Below are 16,681 nucleotides of genomic sequence, written 5' to 3'. Positions count from 1 at the left end.
AAAACAAAATGGTGAATATTGTTTTTTTTGTGTGCATCTTTAATAAATTTCTGTCTTTAATCTTTATAAGCTTTAAATAAAGGGTTTGCTTTAGACAATTTACCCTCATCAACTTCAGATTCCAAAAAAAGCATCTGTGTATTTACTTCATCTTCTACAGTGGCAAGGACTTGACGTATCTCTGTTCTCTGTTCCTCTTCCCATTCCTGTTGGTCTCTAATAACTAAACGTAACTTGCTACGATCAGCTGATCGATCTGTGGTACCACTTCTGCTACCAATGCCTAAGGATACACTCTCTGATTCAGTTACGCCTAACCTTTTACTACTTGATGGAAGATTTTCTGTAGGTGACTGTAAATAGTCTGGTAAATGAATGGAATGTGCAGATAATCTTTCATCATTTCCAACCTGTCCTATGCATTGAACTTGTCTAAACATAGGTTGTTCTTCAGGGAAGATATCGTCTTCCAGACCAACTCCATCAGTAGAAATGTCACCAGCAACTGTGCTAACATCTGTTTCCAATTCACTCTCACTCTTCACAATAGACAACCTTTGTTCTCTGCTCCCACGCCCACCTGGCTCAGTAAAACTGCTAAATAAACTGGATGTAGTGGACTCATACTCATCATCAGCATCACTAGTGTAACTCAGATTACAGACATCACTACTCAATTCACTCTCTACTCTAGATTGCCTGTAGTTCAAGAAGGGGGTTCTTTCAGAAACAAATGGCTTATCAACATCAATAACTGGCGAACTATCAGATTCCTGAAAATATCTGCCCTGGTTTAAACCATGATCAAGGGAGACAGATTTAAAATGTCTTTTATCACGAATTTTATCAGCAGATGATGATTTAGTAGGTTGGCTGTCACCTAAATGTCCTTCAAATGGTTCTACAGATGGCTCATTTAATTTCTTGTGTTCCTTCTTATATTTATAATTTACATTGTCCTCTGAGGCATGAAATGATGCATCTAAATGACCTAGTTTATGTGTTTTAACTAGTTTACGTGGTGATGTTGGAAAGGACTGATGACCTTTCTTAGAATGAAAAGGAAATGGATTGGAGTCTGATGCAGCACTTGATGTGGTAGATGAATAAACACAGCCAGGATGCCTTTCGTGTGGATTCTGACCAATAAAATTCAGGACAATAAATTTGGTTTCAAACGCAAAACTCTCGGATGAAGGACTGGAGGTATCTGTTGATGGACTGAATGATTTGTTTGGATGATGTAGCTCTTTGCTTGCCATGGTCTAATCATCATTCTCATCCTGTAAAAATGGACATACAATTTATCAATTGATGTAAAACATGTAAAACCACTTATTAATATAAAGAAAACTTATCTTATTATTTTTCTCTATTTGTGAAATTACGTTGGGCCTTTTGATGACAAAAAATTATTTTTTTCTTAATGGATAAACATTTCTTTAAATGGTAAAGGGCCATTTATCCCTTATATATAATTTAGACCTGGAAAAAAGTATGCTGTTTTGCACACAAAAAAGCAATTATTGCATTCTAATTCATACATTTACATAAATCAAACCTTTTGATACTTTAATGAATACAGGTCAAGCTTTTCTCAGACTGTTTATGATGTCTTTACTCTAAATCTGTTATTGATTTATATTTCAGTATGGGAGAACATGATTTATCTATTAGTTGTATTTGCTTCAATCAAGCTTTTAGAAACTGATAGTACTCTTATATTTGCTAGACTCAGATCGACGTCCATTCCTCAAATCGACGTCCAAATCTGACGTCACATTCTCAAATCAGTGTCCAATATTTTGACCCTCAATCGACGTCCAATGTAACGTCACTTATTGCCAAAACGACGTTGGATCGATGGTAGTCTTGTCTAATTGATGTCCAATATCAATAGATAATAAATTACTTCACGTGTACATGTACAAGACTTTGATTGATTTTGGAACATTCAAGTACAAAATAAAAGATGAATTTTGGTCTGTCTTGTACAGTTCTTATAACAACTCAATTTTCAAACAGTAACAGACTTTCCATAGAGATTTTTTCAACCCCAAATAGGCAACAGATGCATTGAAATTCATTTGCATAAGGTCGATTACTATCCGACGCAGCATTATTGTTATTAGATTGATCTTTATTTATATCATCTGTATCGTTTTGTCTTTATGTAATGCTGTTTTAACAGACAAATTATCTTTATGCATTACGAATCGTAATGACTTAGTATACGTATGAGAAGGAACAACAAAGTCTGCTCAGTTGCATATTTTCCCAAAGAATCAACTAAAACAAAATAAAATGATCTTAATAGAAGTTTATCCAATGATCAACATTGTCGTATGTCATTCATATTCATATTAACATGATTAATGATATATATGTGAGTATACGTCAATGAGAAAACAACCCAACAATAAAGAAAACCAAACGACATTTAAAATGCAACATTCAGTCATCAACAGTAGACAAAATTATGAAGTACAGCCAATTGTTTTGAGAGTAGTATAATTGTGAGTCTTTTTGATGTTTTTCAACAAATTTCTGAGTTTTATATATACAAAGGAAATGGGCACAATGTTTTATGTTGTGCTGTTACACCACTGTTCCAGGTTAGGGGAAGGTTAAGCACTCAAAAACATGTTTAACCCTGCCACATTTTGTATGTGCTTGTCCTAATGTAGGAGCCTGTAGTTTGTCTTAGGTTTATGTCTGTCATAAGTCAGGGGACTTACTTAAATGAGTGATTTTCTAAATCACTGATTCAAGTAACATTATGTCCATAAAGGTTGGAAGTAAGAGTTGTCTTTCTTTAATAATCACCTATTTAAGTAGTACAAATTAATCACTAGACTAAGTGATTTAATTTTATTGTAGCTTTAAATATAGAATACTAATGATCCAGGGACTAATTATGTTGCTAAAATTATCAGAACCAACATCAGTGTTGATAGGATGACTGGGTCATGTCAGGTGATGACCTTGTACTAAATCTAGGATAATGACATAATAAAATGCTCCGCTGGGCGCAGCTTGATACGACCGCAGAGGTCGAACCCTGAACAGTTGGGGCAAGTATGGACACAACATTCAAGCTTGATACAGTACTGAATTTGGATTGTGATTAAATATTTGACACAGCATAGGTTTCTGACACAGAATGAATGTGGTCTAAGAACTTAAAATTTTTTAATTTACCTATTGAAACCATATCATTATTATTTGCTTTTATATATAAATCAGAAATAACCAATTTAAAATGGAAAATTTTAAAGAAAAAAAAAATCCCCCCCCCCCCAATTTTTTGAACCCCCTTATGATTCATCACCTCCAAACTCAATCCCAGCCTTCCCTTTGTGGTATGGTACCTGCAGTACAATTTCAGAGAGATCCATACACTTGAACACAAGTTATTGTCTGGAAACTAGAAAAATGCTTGTTTTTTGGCCCCAAATTCCTAAACGTTTAGGGCAATTACCCCCAAACTCAAACCCAGCTTTCCCTTTGTGATATGGAACCTTGTAGTACAATTTCATAAAGATCCATACACTTACACTCAAGTTATTGTCCTGAAACTAGAAAAATGCTTGTTTTTTGCCCCTTTTTTTGGCTCCTAATTCCTAAAGTTTTGAAGCAATAACCCCCAAAATCAATCCCAGCCTTCCCTTTGTGGTATGGTACCTTGCAGTACAATTTCAGAGAGATCCATACACATGAACACAAGTTATTGTCTGGAAACTAGAAAAATGCTTATTTTTGGCCCCTTTTTGGCCCCTTATTCCTAAACGTTTTGGGCAATTACCCCCAAACTCAAACCCAGCTTTTCCTTGGTGATATGGAACCTTGTAGTACAATTTCAGAAAGATCCATACACTTACACACAAGTTATTGTCATGAAACTAGAAAAATGCTTGTTTTTTGCCCCTTTTTTGGTCCCTAATTCCTAATATTTTGAGGCAATTACCCCCAAAATCAATCCTAGCATTCCCTGTGTGATAAGGAACCTTGTGGTACAATGTCAGAGAGATCCATACACTAACACGCAAGTTATGTCTGGAAGTTACAAAAATGCTTGTTTTTTGCCCCTTTTTTTGGCCCCTAATTCCTAAAGTTTTGAAGCAATTACCCCCAAAATCAATCCCAGCCTTCCCTTTGTGGTATGGTACCTTGCAGTACAATTTCAGAGAGATCCATACACTTGAACACAAGTTATTGTCTGGAAACTAGAAAAATGCTTATTTTTGGCCCCTTTTTGGCCCCTTATCCCTAAACGTTTTGGGCAATTACCCCCAAACTCAAACCCAGCTTTCCCTTGGTGATATGGAACCTTGTAGTACAATTTCAGAAAGATCCATACACTTACACACAAGTTATTGTCATGAAACTAGAAAAATGCTTGTTTTTTGCCCCTTTTTTGGTACCTAATTCCTACTATTTTGAGGCAATTACCCCCAAAATCAATCCCAGCATTCCCTGTGTGATAAGGAAACTTGTGGTACAATGTCAGAGAGATTCATACACTAACACGCAAGTTATGTCTGGAAGTTACAAAAATGCTTATTTTTGGCCCCTAATTCCTTAACTGTTGGTACCATAACCCCCAAAATCAATCCCAACCTTCCTTTTGTGGTATTGAACCTTATGGTAAAGTTTCATAGAGATCCATTCACTTAAACTAAAGTTAGAGTGCGAAAACCAATGTGTCTTAGGACGACAACCTCGACGACGACGATTATGATATAAAATTCTACTGTTCGCAATCAAAATTTCACTGTTCGGGGGTGTTGAAATTAGTGGGGGTTATTAAAATAATGATACTTAAAGAAGTGAATTTTTGGAAGGAAATTGAGGTATGATACTTAATTAAGTGATTTTATGTCATTATCCTAGATTTAGTACAAGGTCATCACCTGACATGACCCGGTCATCCTATCAACACTGATGTTGGTTCTGATAATTTTAGCAACATAATTAGTCCCTGGATCATTAGTATTCTATATTTTAAGCTACAATAAAATTAAATCACTTAGTCTAGTGATTTATTTGTACTACTTAAATAGGTGATTATTAAAGAAAGACAACTCTTACTTCCAACCTTTATAGACATAATGTTACTTGAATCAGTGATTTAGAAAATCACTCATTTAAGTAAGTCCCCAGACTGATGTAATCCTTAATGACCTGACAACAGTATCGTAACTATATCCCTTCTGAATAAGTCTGTTTAAAGGTTTGGTTAGCTTTTGAGGTGAATACCGACATTTTTGTGCTTTGCAAAGAATATTACCATATAAGATTGGATGTGAAATACCTGAACGTATAAGATGTCTGCAAGGCCATTTATAGCTGACTATAGTATGGTGTGCCTTTTCTAATTGTTGAAGTAGTATGGTGACCTATAATTGCATAAATATCCATGCCATTTGAACTTTGGTGGATATTTGTCTCATTGGCATCATACCACATCTCCTTATTTCAAAACAGAACAATTTTATCTTTAAAAATGTTAAAACTCTTTCTAACCCTTTAAAATGTTACATATCCTATTTGATAATGAAATTAAAGAATGTCTTGATTTTTCTCATAAAAAATTCTCATTATTGGTTTTAAAATTTTACCAAAGTGGAGCAAAAAGTCTAAGGTTGTTTAACAGATACACTGGACATATAACTTTGTGCTTGGAGCTCAATATTCATGATATTCACATACAGTAAATACATAAATAAACGATATAAAGAATTTGTAGAAAGCCCATTTTCCTAAATAAAAGTAAAATACTCATTGAACTTCATCCAAACCTGTCCAAGCATGTCACTTATAAGGTTTCTTCATCTTTTACATAAATATTAATAGTGTATGTTTAAATTACGACAAGAGAAAATATTTGCCTTCACCTACAAATGTAGAGGACTTCCATCTTAAAGAATTGCTGTCTTTGTCCTATTAGAATAGAAATAATTCATGGGGGCTTGAATTTATGTTGATTTCACCACGGGTTGGCCATTTCAATATGCCGATTTTACCACTCACTATAGACCTTATTGCTATTTAGGAAACTACGACACTTGACCAGAGAATTTGCAACACATGAGCTGAAAATTTGCAACACTAGAAACTATTAACGTCATACAACAATCACTTTTTAATTGTGGCGTCAGACATTTTCTAAAGTTAGGTCAAAATTTTTTAGTAGCCTTTGTGATGTCCATAATGGCGACCAAATAGCTATAAGGTGTATATCGCTCAGGGTAAAATATATTATAGTCGCCGTCATGTAAAATTGGCACCGTGTTTTTTGTAGAAATTTTTTTAAATATCAGCCGCGTTCACTCGAGATGACGTTTTTCAATAAGCGGAATAAAAATCCTTTCCAAATATCCACTACTGTCCTACCTTTTATTGTGTTTGCACTGTATAATCCTGACCTTCACATTATTCAAGATTATTTACATTGTTAATCCGCCATCATGGTTTCTATGAGGATCCTTTATTTACATAACATTCGTTACTCTCCGGCAATATCCGTGTCATTGATGTGATACAGTTTCCCGCGCTTTTTACATGTAAACAATAACACGAGTTGTGTAATCGACAAGATAAATATGTTACCTGAATATGACCCGGAGAATGGACAGAATGGTGTTTACACGAAGAAACAATGAAATAAAAAGGTAATGTATTAAAAAAACAAATAAAAAAGAACCGGCAACATATCCAATCACAATAACTGAAGAAAGACTGAACTTTAACATATAAAATTTTGAGGGGTAACTGGGGCAAGGTAACATGCTTTTCGGACCACACAGCCGTCGGACGCCAAAGCAATATCGGACTAGGGAATATGGGAATGAGATGTTGGTAAGCAGGAGTCAAGGGGAGGGTAGCGGTAGTCTGGGAAGTGCAGTGACGAGTCAGAATGGGAGGGGGAGGGGTAGAAAATTTGGATAATCCTGAAATGGCTATATTACTGATTTTCATCTGAGATTCGTATAAAAAAAATGAAATATGCACAGAAAAAAAAATGATGATACCTGTGTCAAACATCTGTTGATATGTTTTCTGGTTTAAAAAAAACAGACATTGATTGTAGCCTTTCAGCTCATGAATGTAGTCGATTATACAGAAACAGCAAAAACACAGACTCTTCAGGTTTCATGTTATCTTTATAACATCAATTTCTGTACATGTCAATACAACATCATTGCTATATGTACTATGATTTCAACAATACTACATGAAGTAAACTGGACTAGGGTGCCACAATTAATTCCAATGGGATGTTTTGGAATTTCTTAAAAAAAAATGACAAGTTCCCTTGAAATTTCTTTTAATGTCAAATGGAAATGCTTGCCCTTTTAGAGTTCACAAGTAAACATTAGTTTTTATTTATTTTCCATGTTGATCCATTAATAATTGATTTTCATTTTGTTTGTGGATAATATTCTTTTCATTGAACATACATTTAAAGGATTCCCAAGTCCACATTAACTATATCTGTTGTTTTGAATGATTGTAAGTTCATCTGATTTTGATGTAATTTAAACCGGTCATTATAATACTTGAAATATAACCTTTTTCTTTATGACTCGCTTTTTTGGTCACTGCCTTATGCAAGTTCGTTGTTACAATGTATGTTCAAGAAAGGTAAAAGGGCTATTTTGAAGCCTCTTAAAACAGGTTTTCAGTCATTATGAGTACTAGTGATACTTGTAAAAAGTCTATGGATTTATCATAAATGTACTCTGTTCCCCTCTGACAGACATTCACAACTGTGTGTCACCATACCACATTGCCAGTTACAAATGTATAAAAGGCCCTGATAAGACAAAGTGTAAAACATGCGAACAATGAATCTATGGACCTTATTAATGTACAAACAAACAAACACAAAACACATATCTTATACATGTACCTGTAATTTGTGAGCTCTGAAGTTTGGGAATTTTAAATAAAACAAGCATTTCTGAGAGTATTGCATGGCAACTATGCCAATACATAGTCCACTACCTGTTAAGAATTCATTGTACTGGAACAAAATGCTAACTTGATCTATAACTTGTCATGGTGTAAACTATATATCAAATATAAAGTCAATATACTCCAGCATGGCAAAGATAGTGAGGAAAGCTGATTATTTAAGTAAATTTTCTAATTCCAAGGACCATAACTCTGCGTAAAATCATCAGACCAGAACATAATTCAAACTTGATCTGTAACTTGCCATGATAAAACTATATACCAAATATCAAATCAATATTTTCAAGCATGAAGAAAAAAGTGTGGAAAACTGATTTGCCGGACTGACAGATGGACAGACATACAGGCGGAGTGCAAACCTGAAGTCCCCTTTCGATTTCATCGGTACAGGACTGTCACTAAATATTCTATTCTATACAGCAACAAAAAAACTCACTAAGTTCCATGATACTCTTGACTTGGGGGATACACACACAGAATATAATAGGGTGGTTGATTTGGTATGCTGTACTGGCATGTTTTTTTGGCAATTTCTCTGTTACAAATGTATTAAACATACTCAGCTTACAAGTTTGATGACTGAATACTGAATGTGTTCATCTTGATGTTGATTGCAAGAGTTGCCTGTAATCGACATATTGTTACGCCATCTATCTATTTGTCTATTGTTAAAGACTGTATGTTGACTTTTTAATGCAGACTTGAGAGTAAAGCAAACACCAATCAATCTTTGATATTCTTTATGCTGGGTTTCTGTTTCATTCATATACATGTATGTATATATATACCACATCAACTGTTTTATGTTTAAACATTACAAATTATGATACCAGATAAAAAAATGAGAGAAAGTGTGAAATAGGTTTTCCATTGTGAAAATTTTCTCCAAGGGTGTTCTCTCAAATTTTAAACATTGACACCTTTCAGAATTGATGCACTTCTAATCCAAATGCCTTAATACGTTTTTTCATTTTAAGATTAAGTCTCTTAATGCATTGATCAAAAGTTAAAGCTGCTCCTCATCTCAACCTTCCTTTTCTTTTAACTTGCAAAATTCTTATGTACTAGTTAAACATCTACATATTGTAATAGCTATATCTTATAATCTATAGCTGTATATATCAAAAAGCATTTTCAATAAAACAATATAACAGTGTATTTAAACAAAATTTATGATTTAATAACTTAAGATACAATGTACATGTACCTTTTTTTTTATATTGGAGTAACAACATGAACAACAAGTTATAATTAAAAACTTAACCAACATTAATCATTAAAATTCAATTACTTTTTATAAACATAATTAGAAATAGAGATCTTCAACATAAATGAACTATTTACAATCAGAATAAATATATATCACAGTTGTTGGAACTATATATCACAGATGTTGAAACCAGTATATCACAGATGTTGAAACTACGGTATATCACAGATGTTGAAAGTAGGGTATATCACAGATGTTGAAACTATATCACAGATGTTGAAACTATATCACAGATGTTGATTTAATGTATACAGGATGGGTTAATAGCAATCACTCAACTAACTGTCCAGAAACTGTTATCAAAGAATCAGTAACCGAAGATTAAACAAAGGTATGTTAAGAAAGTCCTCCTGAGCTGTAAAGAAATGTAGACAGTTCCCATGTATAAAGCTGTATCAGTTCTGAAACTGCCAGTAAAATAGTTGCATGTACATGTACCTACACTTTCTTTAAAAAAAATATAAAAAAAACAATTGATAATCTTTGCTTATGTTAATGATTGGAAGTAACTTTTTGACAGTAAAATAAGTTTTAATGTGCAAGTGTCATAGTGTAGGGAGGAACATTTTTTTGGTTTATAATTCAAATGAAAAATATTCTATTTTCCCACCCTCAACTACTAATCACAGATCAACTAAGCCAGTTAGCATGGTTAGCCATCAGGTTTTTAATTTTTTAATTTTAATGGAAGACATTTTTTAAGTTTTTAAAAAGTTACAGATATTATATATAGGAAATCACTTTTTATAGAAAAGATAGGAGTTTTTCTGTTTATCATTTTTCTTAACATGCTTTGAATAAAACAATCAATTTTATACATTGCTATAAGTATTCCCCATTTCCATTCTCAATTTTATTGATAAATCTACATTTAAAAATATCTTTAATAAGTAAAAATTATGGAGTGTTCATGTTACTATTTTACTGGCATGAAAGAAAGACATCACTGTTCCATCTCTTCAAGTGGCGAAATCAGTGGTTCACTGAGGTTCCGGTGGTTAAAAATGGAGAAGCACCGAAGACAGACATTCTTCGCAAGAGCAGGTTTTGTGCAACACCTGTTGTGTACCCACTGATCACAAGCATCACACTGAAACCAGGATATATACTTGTCCTTTTGAATAGGCTTGGGTGGTTCAGTGCTACCACAGGTATTGCACAAAATCTCATCAGCATCATTGATGGTATCAGAGACACTGTCCTCAAAGTCATTGTCATTTTCAACGTCATTCCCCTCCTCCTCCCCCTCTGAAAACATGTAAGGAATTGTCCTTTGACTGTCTTGGCTGTCATTGTCCGTCATGTCAATCACCACTGGATCGACGTCTTCGTCTCTGATGCCATCAAGTTTCCTGAGCTTTTCCTCAAACTCCCTTTCCACATGAGTCTCAAATTTAGCCCAGCGCTCCGCATCGATATGGGACTTGGCCTCCTCAAAAAGCTTGATAATGTCTTTTTTCTTGCAGCTAGAATTATGTCTAGCTACATAGCCTTTTAAGTAAGACCAAACCATTTCGATGGGATTGAGCTCACAATGGTAAGGAGGTGTTCGTAAAATCTCATGGCCATTAGCTGATGCAAGTTCGTCTATAATATACCTAGGAAGAGGTTTGTGTTGCTTCACCAAATCAAGCAGCTCGGCCTTTTTCATTTTCTTATCATACTGAACAATGCTCTTCTCCAGCCATGCCGAGATCTCTGACTTGTTGCTGTTAGTGTTTGGTACCCTTGAGTCAGGATCTAAGTGACTGTGATACGGAGCATTGTCCATTATGATTACAGACCGAGGAGGCAGTTTAGGGAGAAGTGTATCTCTGAACCACTCTGTAAAGTGCTCCTTATTCATCTCGTCATGATAATCAGAGCTGTTGGTTTTCGACTCAAATATAAGACCACATCCGGGGATTAGGCCTTGTTGAGAGGAGCCAACATCTAGGATTATCAATCTAGTACCCTTGCCAGAAGGGACTTTCCGATGGGTACCTTTACAGTGGGGCTCAAAGACCGACATGGACGTGCTGGGAACATCCAGCCAGTCACCCTTTACCACATGATTAGTGTTCAACCAAGTCTCATCTAGATATACAATATGACGCCCCTGCTGCCTAAACTTACGTATCTTACGAAGATATGTCATTCTCATGAGAACGATGTCCTCCCTCTCCGACACAAATCTTCGGCTTGACGCATTCTTGTAGAACCTGAAAAAAAAAATTTATATAAATATATACATTCACAATTGCATAACATTTAAGGGTTATTACACTGAAACATAATTGGGGCGCAAAGAACGTACTTTTAAATCTCAACTAAAAGTGGGTGTCAATAACATTCTATATTTGTCGCTTTAAGAGGATACCACATTTTGAAAGAGACTTCTGCAGGTTTATGTTTAAAAGGAACATTATAATAGTGATTGATGCATGTGATTTATTTTTCACATATGTTTAATAATTTGTAGCTATAAATTTGAATTGTGGTTTATTTGTTTTCAGACTATTTTGCTGATGACTACAGAGCAAAAAAATATTTCCAATATGTATAGATATGTACTTCAATACTGAAATGTGTATTTAATGCAGGTAAATATTTCATTAATTCAAGTTATGAAAGTGTTTCAGATTTTTGAATCAATGATTTTTATGTTGTTTGTGCTGTATTTAGACACCTCTACCAAGAAATTTGTTTTGCATGCACACATACAAAAATAGAGGTTTTTATCCAACGCAATCATAGGTTTGAACGTTGTTTTCAATTTAGACTTGTGTGTATATATAATTGATAATTAAACATGTTAAAAGAGATGATTTAAGATACATGTACTACAAAACAATGGATTAAGTCCAAACATTATGAATGAAATTAATTACCGAAACCCCAGTAAACGCACTGTTCTCGACACTGTTGATATGGAAACGTCGATGTCTTTCTTTTTCAGAGCTTGCTGCAGACTTGGCATGGTCACTGACTGGGATTTCTTGTGCAGATCATAGATGGTCCTTCTCACCACACCTTTGTCGAAATCATCCAACTTCTGGTTCTTCTTGACAGTTTTCTGGACAGCAGCCTTATGAACTGCCTTCACCACATCCTGCACAGCATCATCACTGGCATCTGTATGGACATAACGTCGCAGTGTTGTTGGTTTAATCCCTGAAATTTCAATTGTCCATGTATTTCAGCATATAACATAAAAATGATAGAAAAAACTTGTATATAATTGTATAGAGTGGATTCAAGGTGGTTGGGGGCATTTATATATCTTCTTGTTTGCATGGTCATAAAAAATTGTTGTTCGACTTGCATAGCTTGACAATATATTTAAGGAATAACAGTACTGTAGTTGAAGAGTTGCCACCGTCAATTGTCGATTTGACGATCGCAAATGCAGTTTTACTGGTGATGCGTAGCGGAGACAGTAAAACGGAAATTTCAACCGTCAAATCAAAATTGACGGTGGCAACTCTTCAACTACAGTACTGTTATTCCAATTCTAATGCAATACAAAAAGAAATAATACGTTAGAGCTTGACAAAATGTATAAATTTCACATACAAAAAAATCTGCGAAACTTCTTGAATGATTTTGGCTCAAAAACGTCATGGCTAAGTGTGACGTCATTCAAATGAAAACTGACAAACTGAAGGTTATTACGTTACCTCTACGATTTAAATTCGGATAAAATCACATTAAAACGGCGAATTGGTTGTAGGTTTTGTTTTATTTTCGATAATATTGTAGTAATCGAACATTTGTTGATCCAATCAATTCAAAATTGCGGATCCCTCTTTAGTTAAGCCTGGTCAACTGTGGATTTGACGGTAACTTTTAGCCAATGAAAAAAATTGTTACATAAAAATTGCATTAGAATTCAAGTTTTCTTATCACCACTTAAATATTTATTAGATTTGCCCCAATTACATTATCTGAAACATATCCTAATGTACACGTGATTCATCTAAAATTACTATATTTGGTGTATGTGGAAGGATTGGAATGGAACTCATGTCCAAGGGTACATCTGACCCTCGCTTCATTTTCATGTTTAATTGTTGATGTGTATTTACAGTTAACTGTTTTACCTGCAAATTTGCTATTGATGCCTTGACCTTATGAATTGATATTTATGAGGTTGAAAATATCTTTCATCAAGTTTTATCTATAGACATCATTTGGTTTGCACAATTATATGTTATTAAAAATAACAAGACCCCAATAATTGAGGTCTCCAACAAAGTTTGTCTGCTTTAAAATCATAATTGTTGATTTTATGCAAATAATTTTTCTTTTTTTTTCAGTTATGTAAAACTGAATTTTTTTTTTAAAAAATAAGTTAATTTTACCTGTTGCCTTTACTAGTCTTTTAATGGGATTTTGAAGTGCCCATGGTTTATTTTTCTCCTTCTCTCCCACAAAGAATTGGTAAACTTTCCTCAATAATTCTTTTGTCTGAAAAAAAACAACAACATTTTGTATATGATCAAAGGGAGGTAAACTATAGTAAGAATGGGATGTGATTGTTCTATATAAGATTCTTGTTACGTTTCATTTTTTAAAATGCAGAGGGTTTGGTAAAAATGACAGTGCACAAAGATTAAATTATGTACATGTAGTTATGTATAAAGATTGGAGTTGAATTTTTGTTATCGTGTAATGATCTTTGTATAAATGTTGTCGCTGATTAAACCAATTTTTAAGGTTATTTATAATTGCAAGACACTGACATGTTGTATGGCATTCTTAATCAACAGTTATCATTTATAATTATATATTATTGTTGTATACTAGTATATCAAAATATTTGTTCTAATGTAGCTGTGAAATTGATTTAAGGTACTGCATTTGTAGTAAAATTTAAATAATTTGAAAGATTTCTAATTTGTTCTAAGCACTTCTTGGTGATATTTATATTTTTCTTTTGTTGTAATTTTGTGAGTACATTATTAATTGTATTATTATGGTAGCTGTTTATTCCTTCATTACCATCAGTCATATAAGGCAGTATGGACGAGGTTTACAAATTAAAAGATAATGGAAAAGCATGGTGATTAAGAAAAAGAAAGGAAAATAGAAAACTTTTTTTTTTACTAAAAGATAAAAAAAATAATTATGTGTTAAAATTTAAAGAATATATAACAATGGCATGAAATTAATCATATAAATGAACACCACCCTATTCAGACCCTCATATGTAACTGGTAACCCAAACTATGTAGGAGTGTTGCCTTTCCTGTTAAAGAATTATGAGCAAAAAGTAGTTCTTGTTTTCTATGTCTTTTTATGCCCCGCCATAGTGGAGGGGTCATTAAGTTTTAACCTTGTCCATCTGTATGTTCGTCCCTCTGTACATCCCAAAAAAGTTTTCCGTTCTCTAAATTTAGTTTGCCTTAACCAAATTTTATGAAACTTATCCACAATGCTTATTACCACAAAACACAGATTGAGGTTTTATTTTGCTTTTACTATTCTAGAGTTATGCCCCTTTACAAATGGAAAAACTGCTGAATTTTATGTTTCTGTTCTCTAACTAAAGTTTGCCTCAACCAAATGTTATGAAACTTTGACACAATGCTTATTACCACAAAACTCAGATCAAGAAGAAATTTGGGTAGCGTCACTTTTACAGTTCTTGAATTATAGCCCTTAACTTTATATGCAAGTGGGGGCATCATCTGTGTCCCATAGACACATTCCCTGTTTATTTTTTTCTTATTATAAAATACCCATTTATAGGGAAATGTTCCGGCCTTTACCAGTTCTTAAATTTAAACCGATACTGTATGGATTCTTAACACTGCATAATAATAAAATTAACAGAAATGGATGCTGGTGGGAGACTAGAGCTTGAAACTCACCTCCAACACTCAAACATATTTAACAGGAGAATTAATGTTGTTTTGTTTTGTATTTTTCTTTTGGGGGGTGGGAGGGGGGATATTAAATTCCGCCATACTAAGTCCTTTTTATACGCCCCCAAAAATTTTTGCGGTCGTATATTGGTATGACGTTGGCGTCGTCGTCTGAAGACACATTGGTTTTCGCACTATAACTTTAGTTTTAAGTGAATGGATCTCTATGAAATTTTACAATAAGGTTAAATACCACAAAAGGAAGGTTGGGATTGATTTTGGGGGTTATGGTACCAACAGTTAGGAATAATGGGCCAAAAAGGGGCCAAAATAAGCATTTTCTAGTTTCCAGACAATAACTTGTGGAAAGGTGTATGGATCTCTCTGAAATTATACCACAAGTTTCCATACCACAAAGGGATGGTTAGGATTTGCTTTGGGGGGTTATGGCTCAAACTGTTTAGGAATTAGGGGCAAAAATGGGGGGAAAACAAGGTTGTCCTGGTTAATGGACAAATACTTTAGTACAAAACATTATTTAAAGCAGTGTAAGGGAGATAAATCAAATACATCATTTGAATTACCTCCCTTACACTGATTTTAAATTATGTATAAAGTAATGGTTAATGTACAATTAAGACAATTTAAAACAGTGTGAGGGAGGTAATCCAAATACAACGTTTTGATTATTTCCCTTACACTGCTTTTAAATTATGTTAAAAGAAATGCATCTATATTTATTAAGGAAGACCAGTAAAAATATCTGCAAATGTTGCATCTTTTTTTTTTACCAAAAAATCCATATGAAAGATTGACACCATATTTTAAATTCTATTATAAAATAGATTAAGTTAGCACTATGGTAAATTTAAATGGGTAATTATGGTTGCAAACTCCATTGGAAATTTAATTTGAATTGAGATTATCACCATATCTTGAGGGAAAGATTTTTTTTGGGGAAAGGGGTGGGGGGGGGGGGGGGAGTAAAAAGAAATTGTGGGGTCAATTTTGTCTTATTTCAGATTTCAGAAGTTAAAAGAATTATTCTTCAAATATTATCTTTTTTTCAAATTTCAAATATTGAAAAATTTCAAGAAGTAATCTTTAATTGCACAGTATGGCGCATTAGATTTGTAAAATCTTTGACAACATGTATTTATTTGTTTATTTGTTATGCCGAATCTGACCGTGTATTTAGATTTTTAATTTTGGGTCCAGTTTTCAAATTGGTCTACATTAAGGTCCAAAGGGTCCAAAATTAAACTTAGTTTGATTTTAACAAAAATTGAATATATGGGGTTCTTTGATATGCTGAATCTAAACATGTATTTAGATTTTTGATTTTGGGCCCAGTTTTCAAGTTGGTCCAAATTGGGGTCCAAAATTAAACTTTGTTTGATTTCAACAAAAATTGAATATTTCGGGTTCTTTGATATGCTGAATCTAACCCTGTATTTAGATTTTTTATTTGTGGGCCCCGCTATCAAATTGGTTCATTTTGAGGTCAAAAGAGTCCAAAATTAAACTTTGTTTGATTTCATCAAATATTGAATTATTTGGGTTCTTTGATATGCCAAATCTA

At 33.7% G+C, this 16,681-nt stretch overlaps 2 protein-coding genes across 3 annotated transcripts in view; both read right to left on the bottom strand.

Moving 5' to 3' along the window:
* The window catches only part of LOC127725476 (uncharacterized), a 31,587-nt gene that overhangs the window by 8,361 nt on the left and 6,545 nt on the right, over positions 1-16,681 (bottom strand). For both annotated transcript variants that reach the window (XM_052232478.1, XM_052232479.1), the window contains exon 2: positions 104-1,283. In XM_052232478.1, the coding sequence (XP_052088438.1) occupies positions 104-1,262 (1,159 nt within the window). In that variant the 5' untranslated portion in view covers positions 1,263-1,283. The remainder of the gene's footprint in view (positions 1-103; positions 1,284-16,681) is intronic.
* LOC127725984 (uncharacterized) lies at positions 9,349-15,122 on the bottom strand. Its single transcript, XM_052233283.1, has 5 exons — positions 15,106-15,122; positions 13,594-13,784; positions 12,121-12,403; positions 11,366-11,451; positions 9,349-9,697 (listed from the first exon to the last, which is right to left on the bottom strand). Exons 1-5 carry the CDS (start codon positions 15,120-15,122, stop codon positions 9,558-9,560), a joined length of 717 nt encoding a protein of 238 aa, XP_052089243.1. The 3' UTR covers positions 9,349-9,557.

This window comes from Mytilus californianus, unplaced genomic scaffold (assembly GCF_021869535.1).
Source record: "Mytilus californianus isolate M0D057914Y unplaced genomic scaffold, xbMytCali1.0.p SCAF_15, whole genome shotgun sequence".
Classification (NCBI taxonomy): Eukaryota; Metazoa; Mollusca; class Bivalvia; order Mytilida; family Mytilidae; genus Mytilus; species Mytilus californianus.
This window is presented reverse-complemented; position numbering and strand designations above follow the sequence as displayed.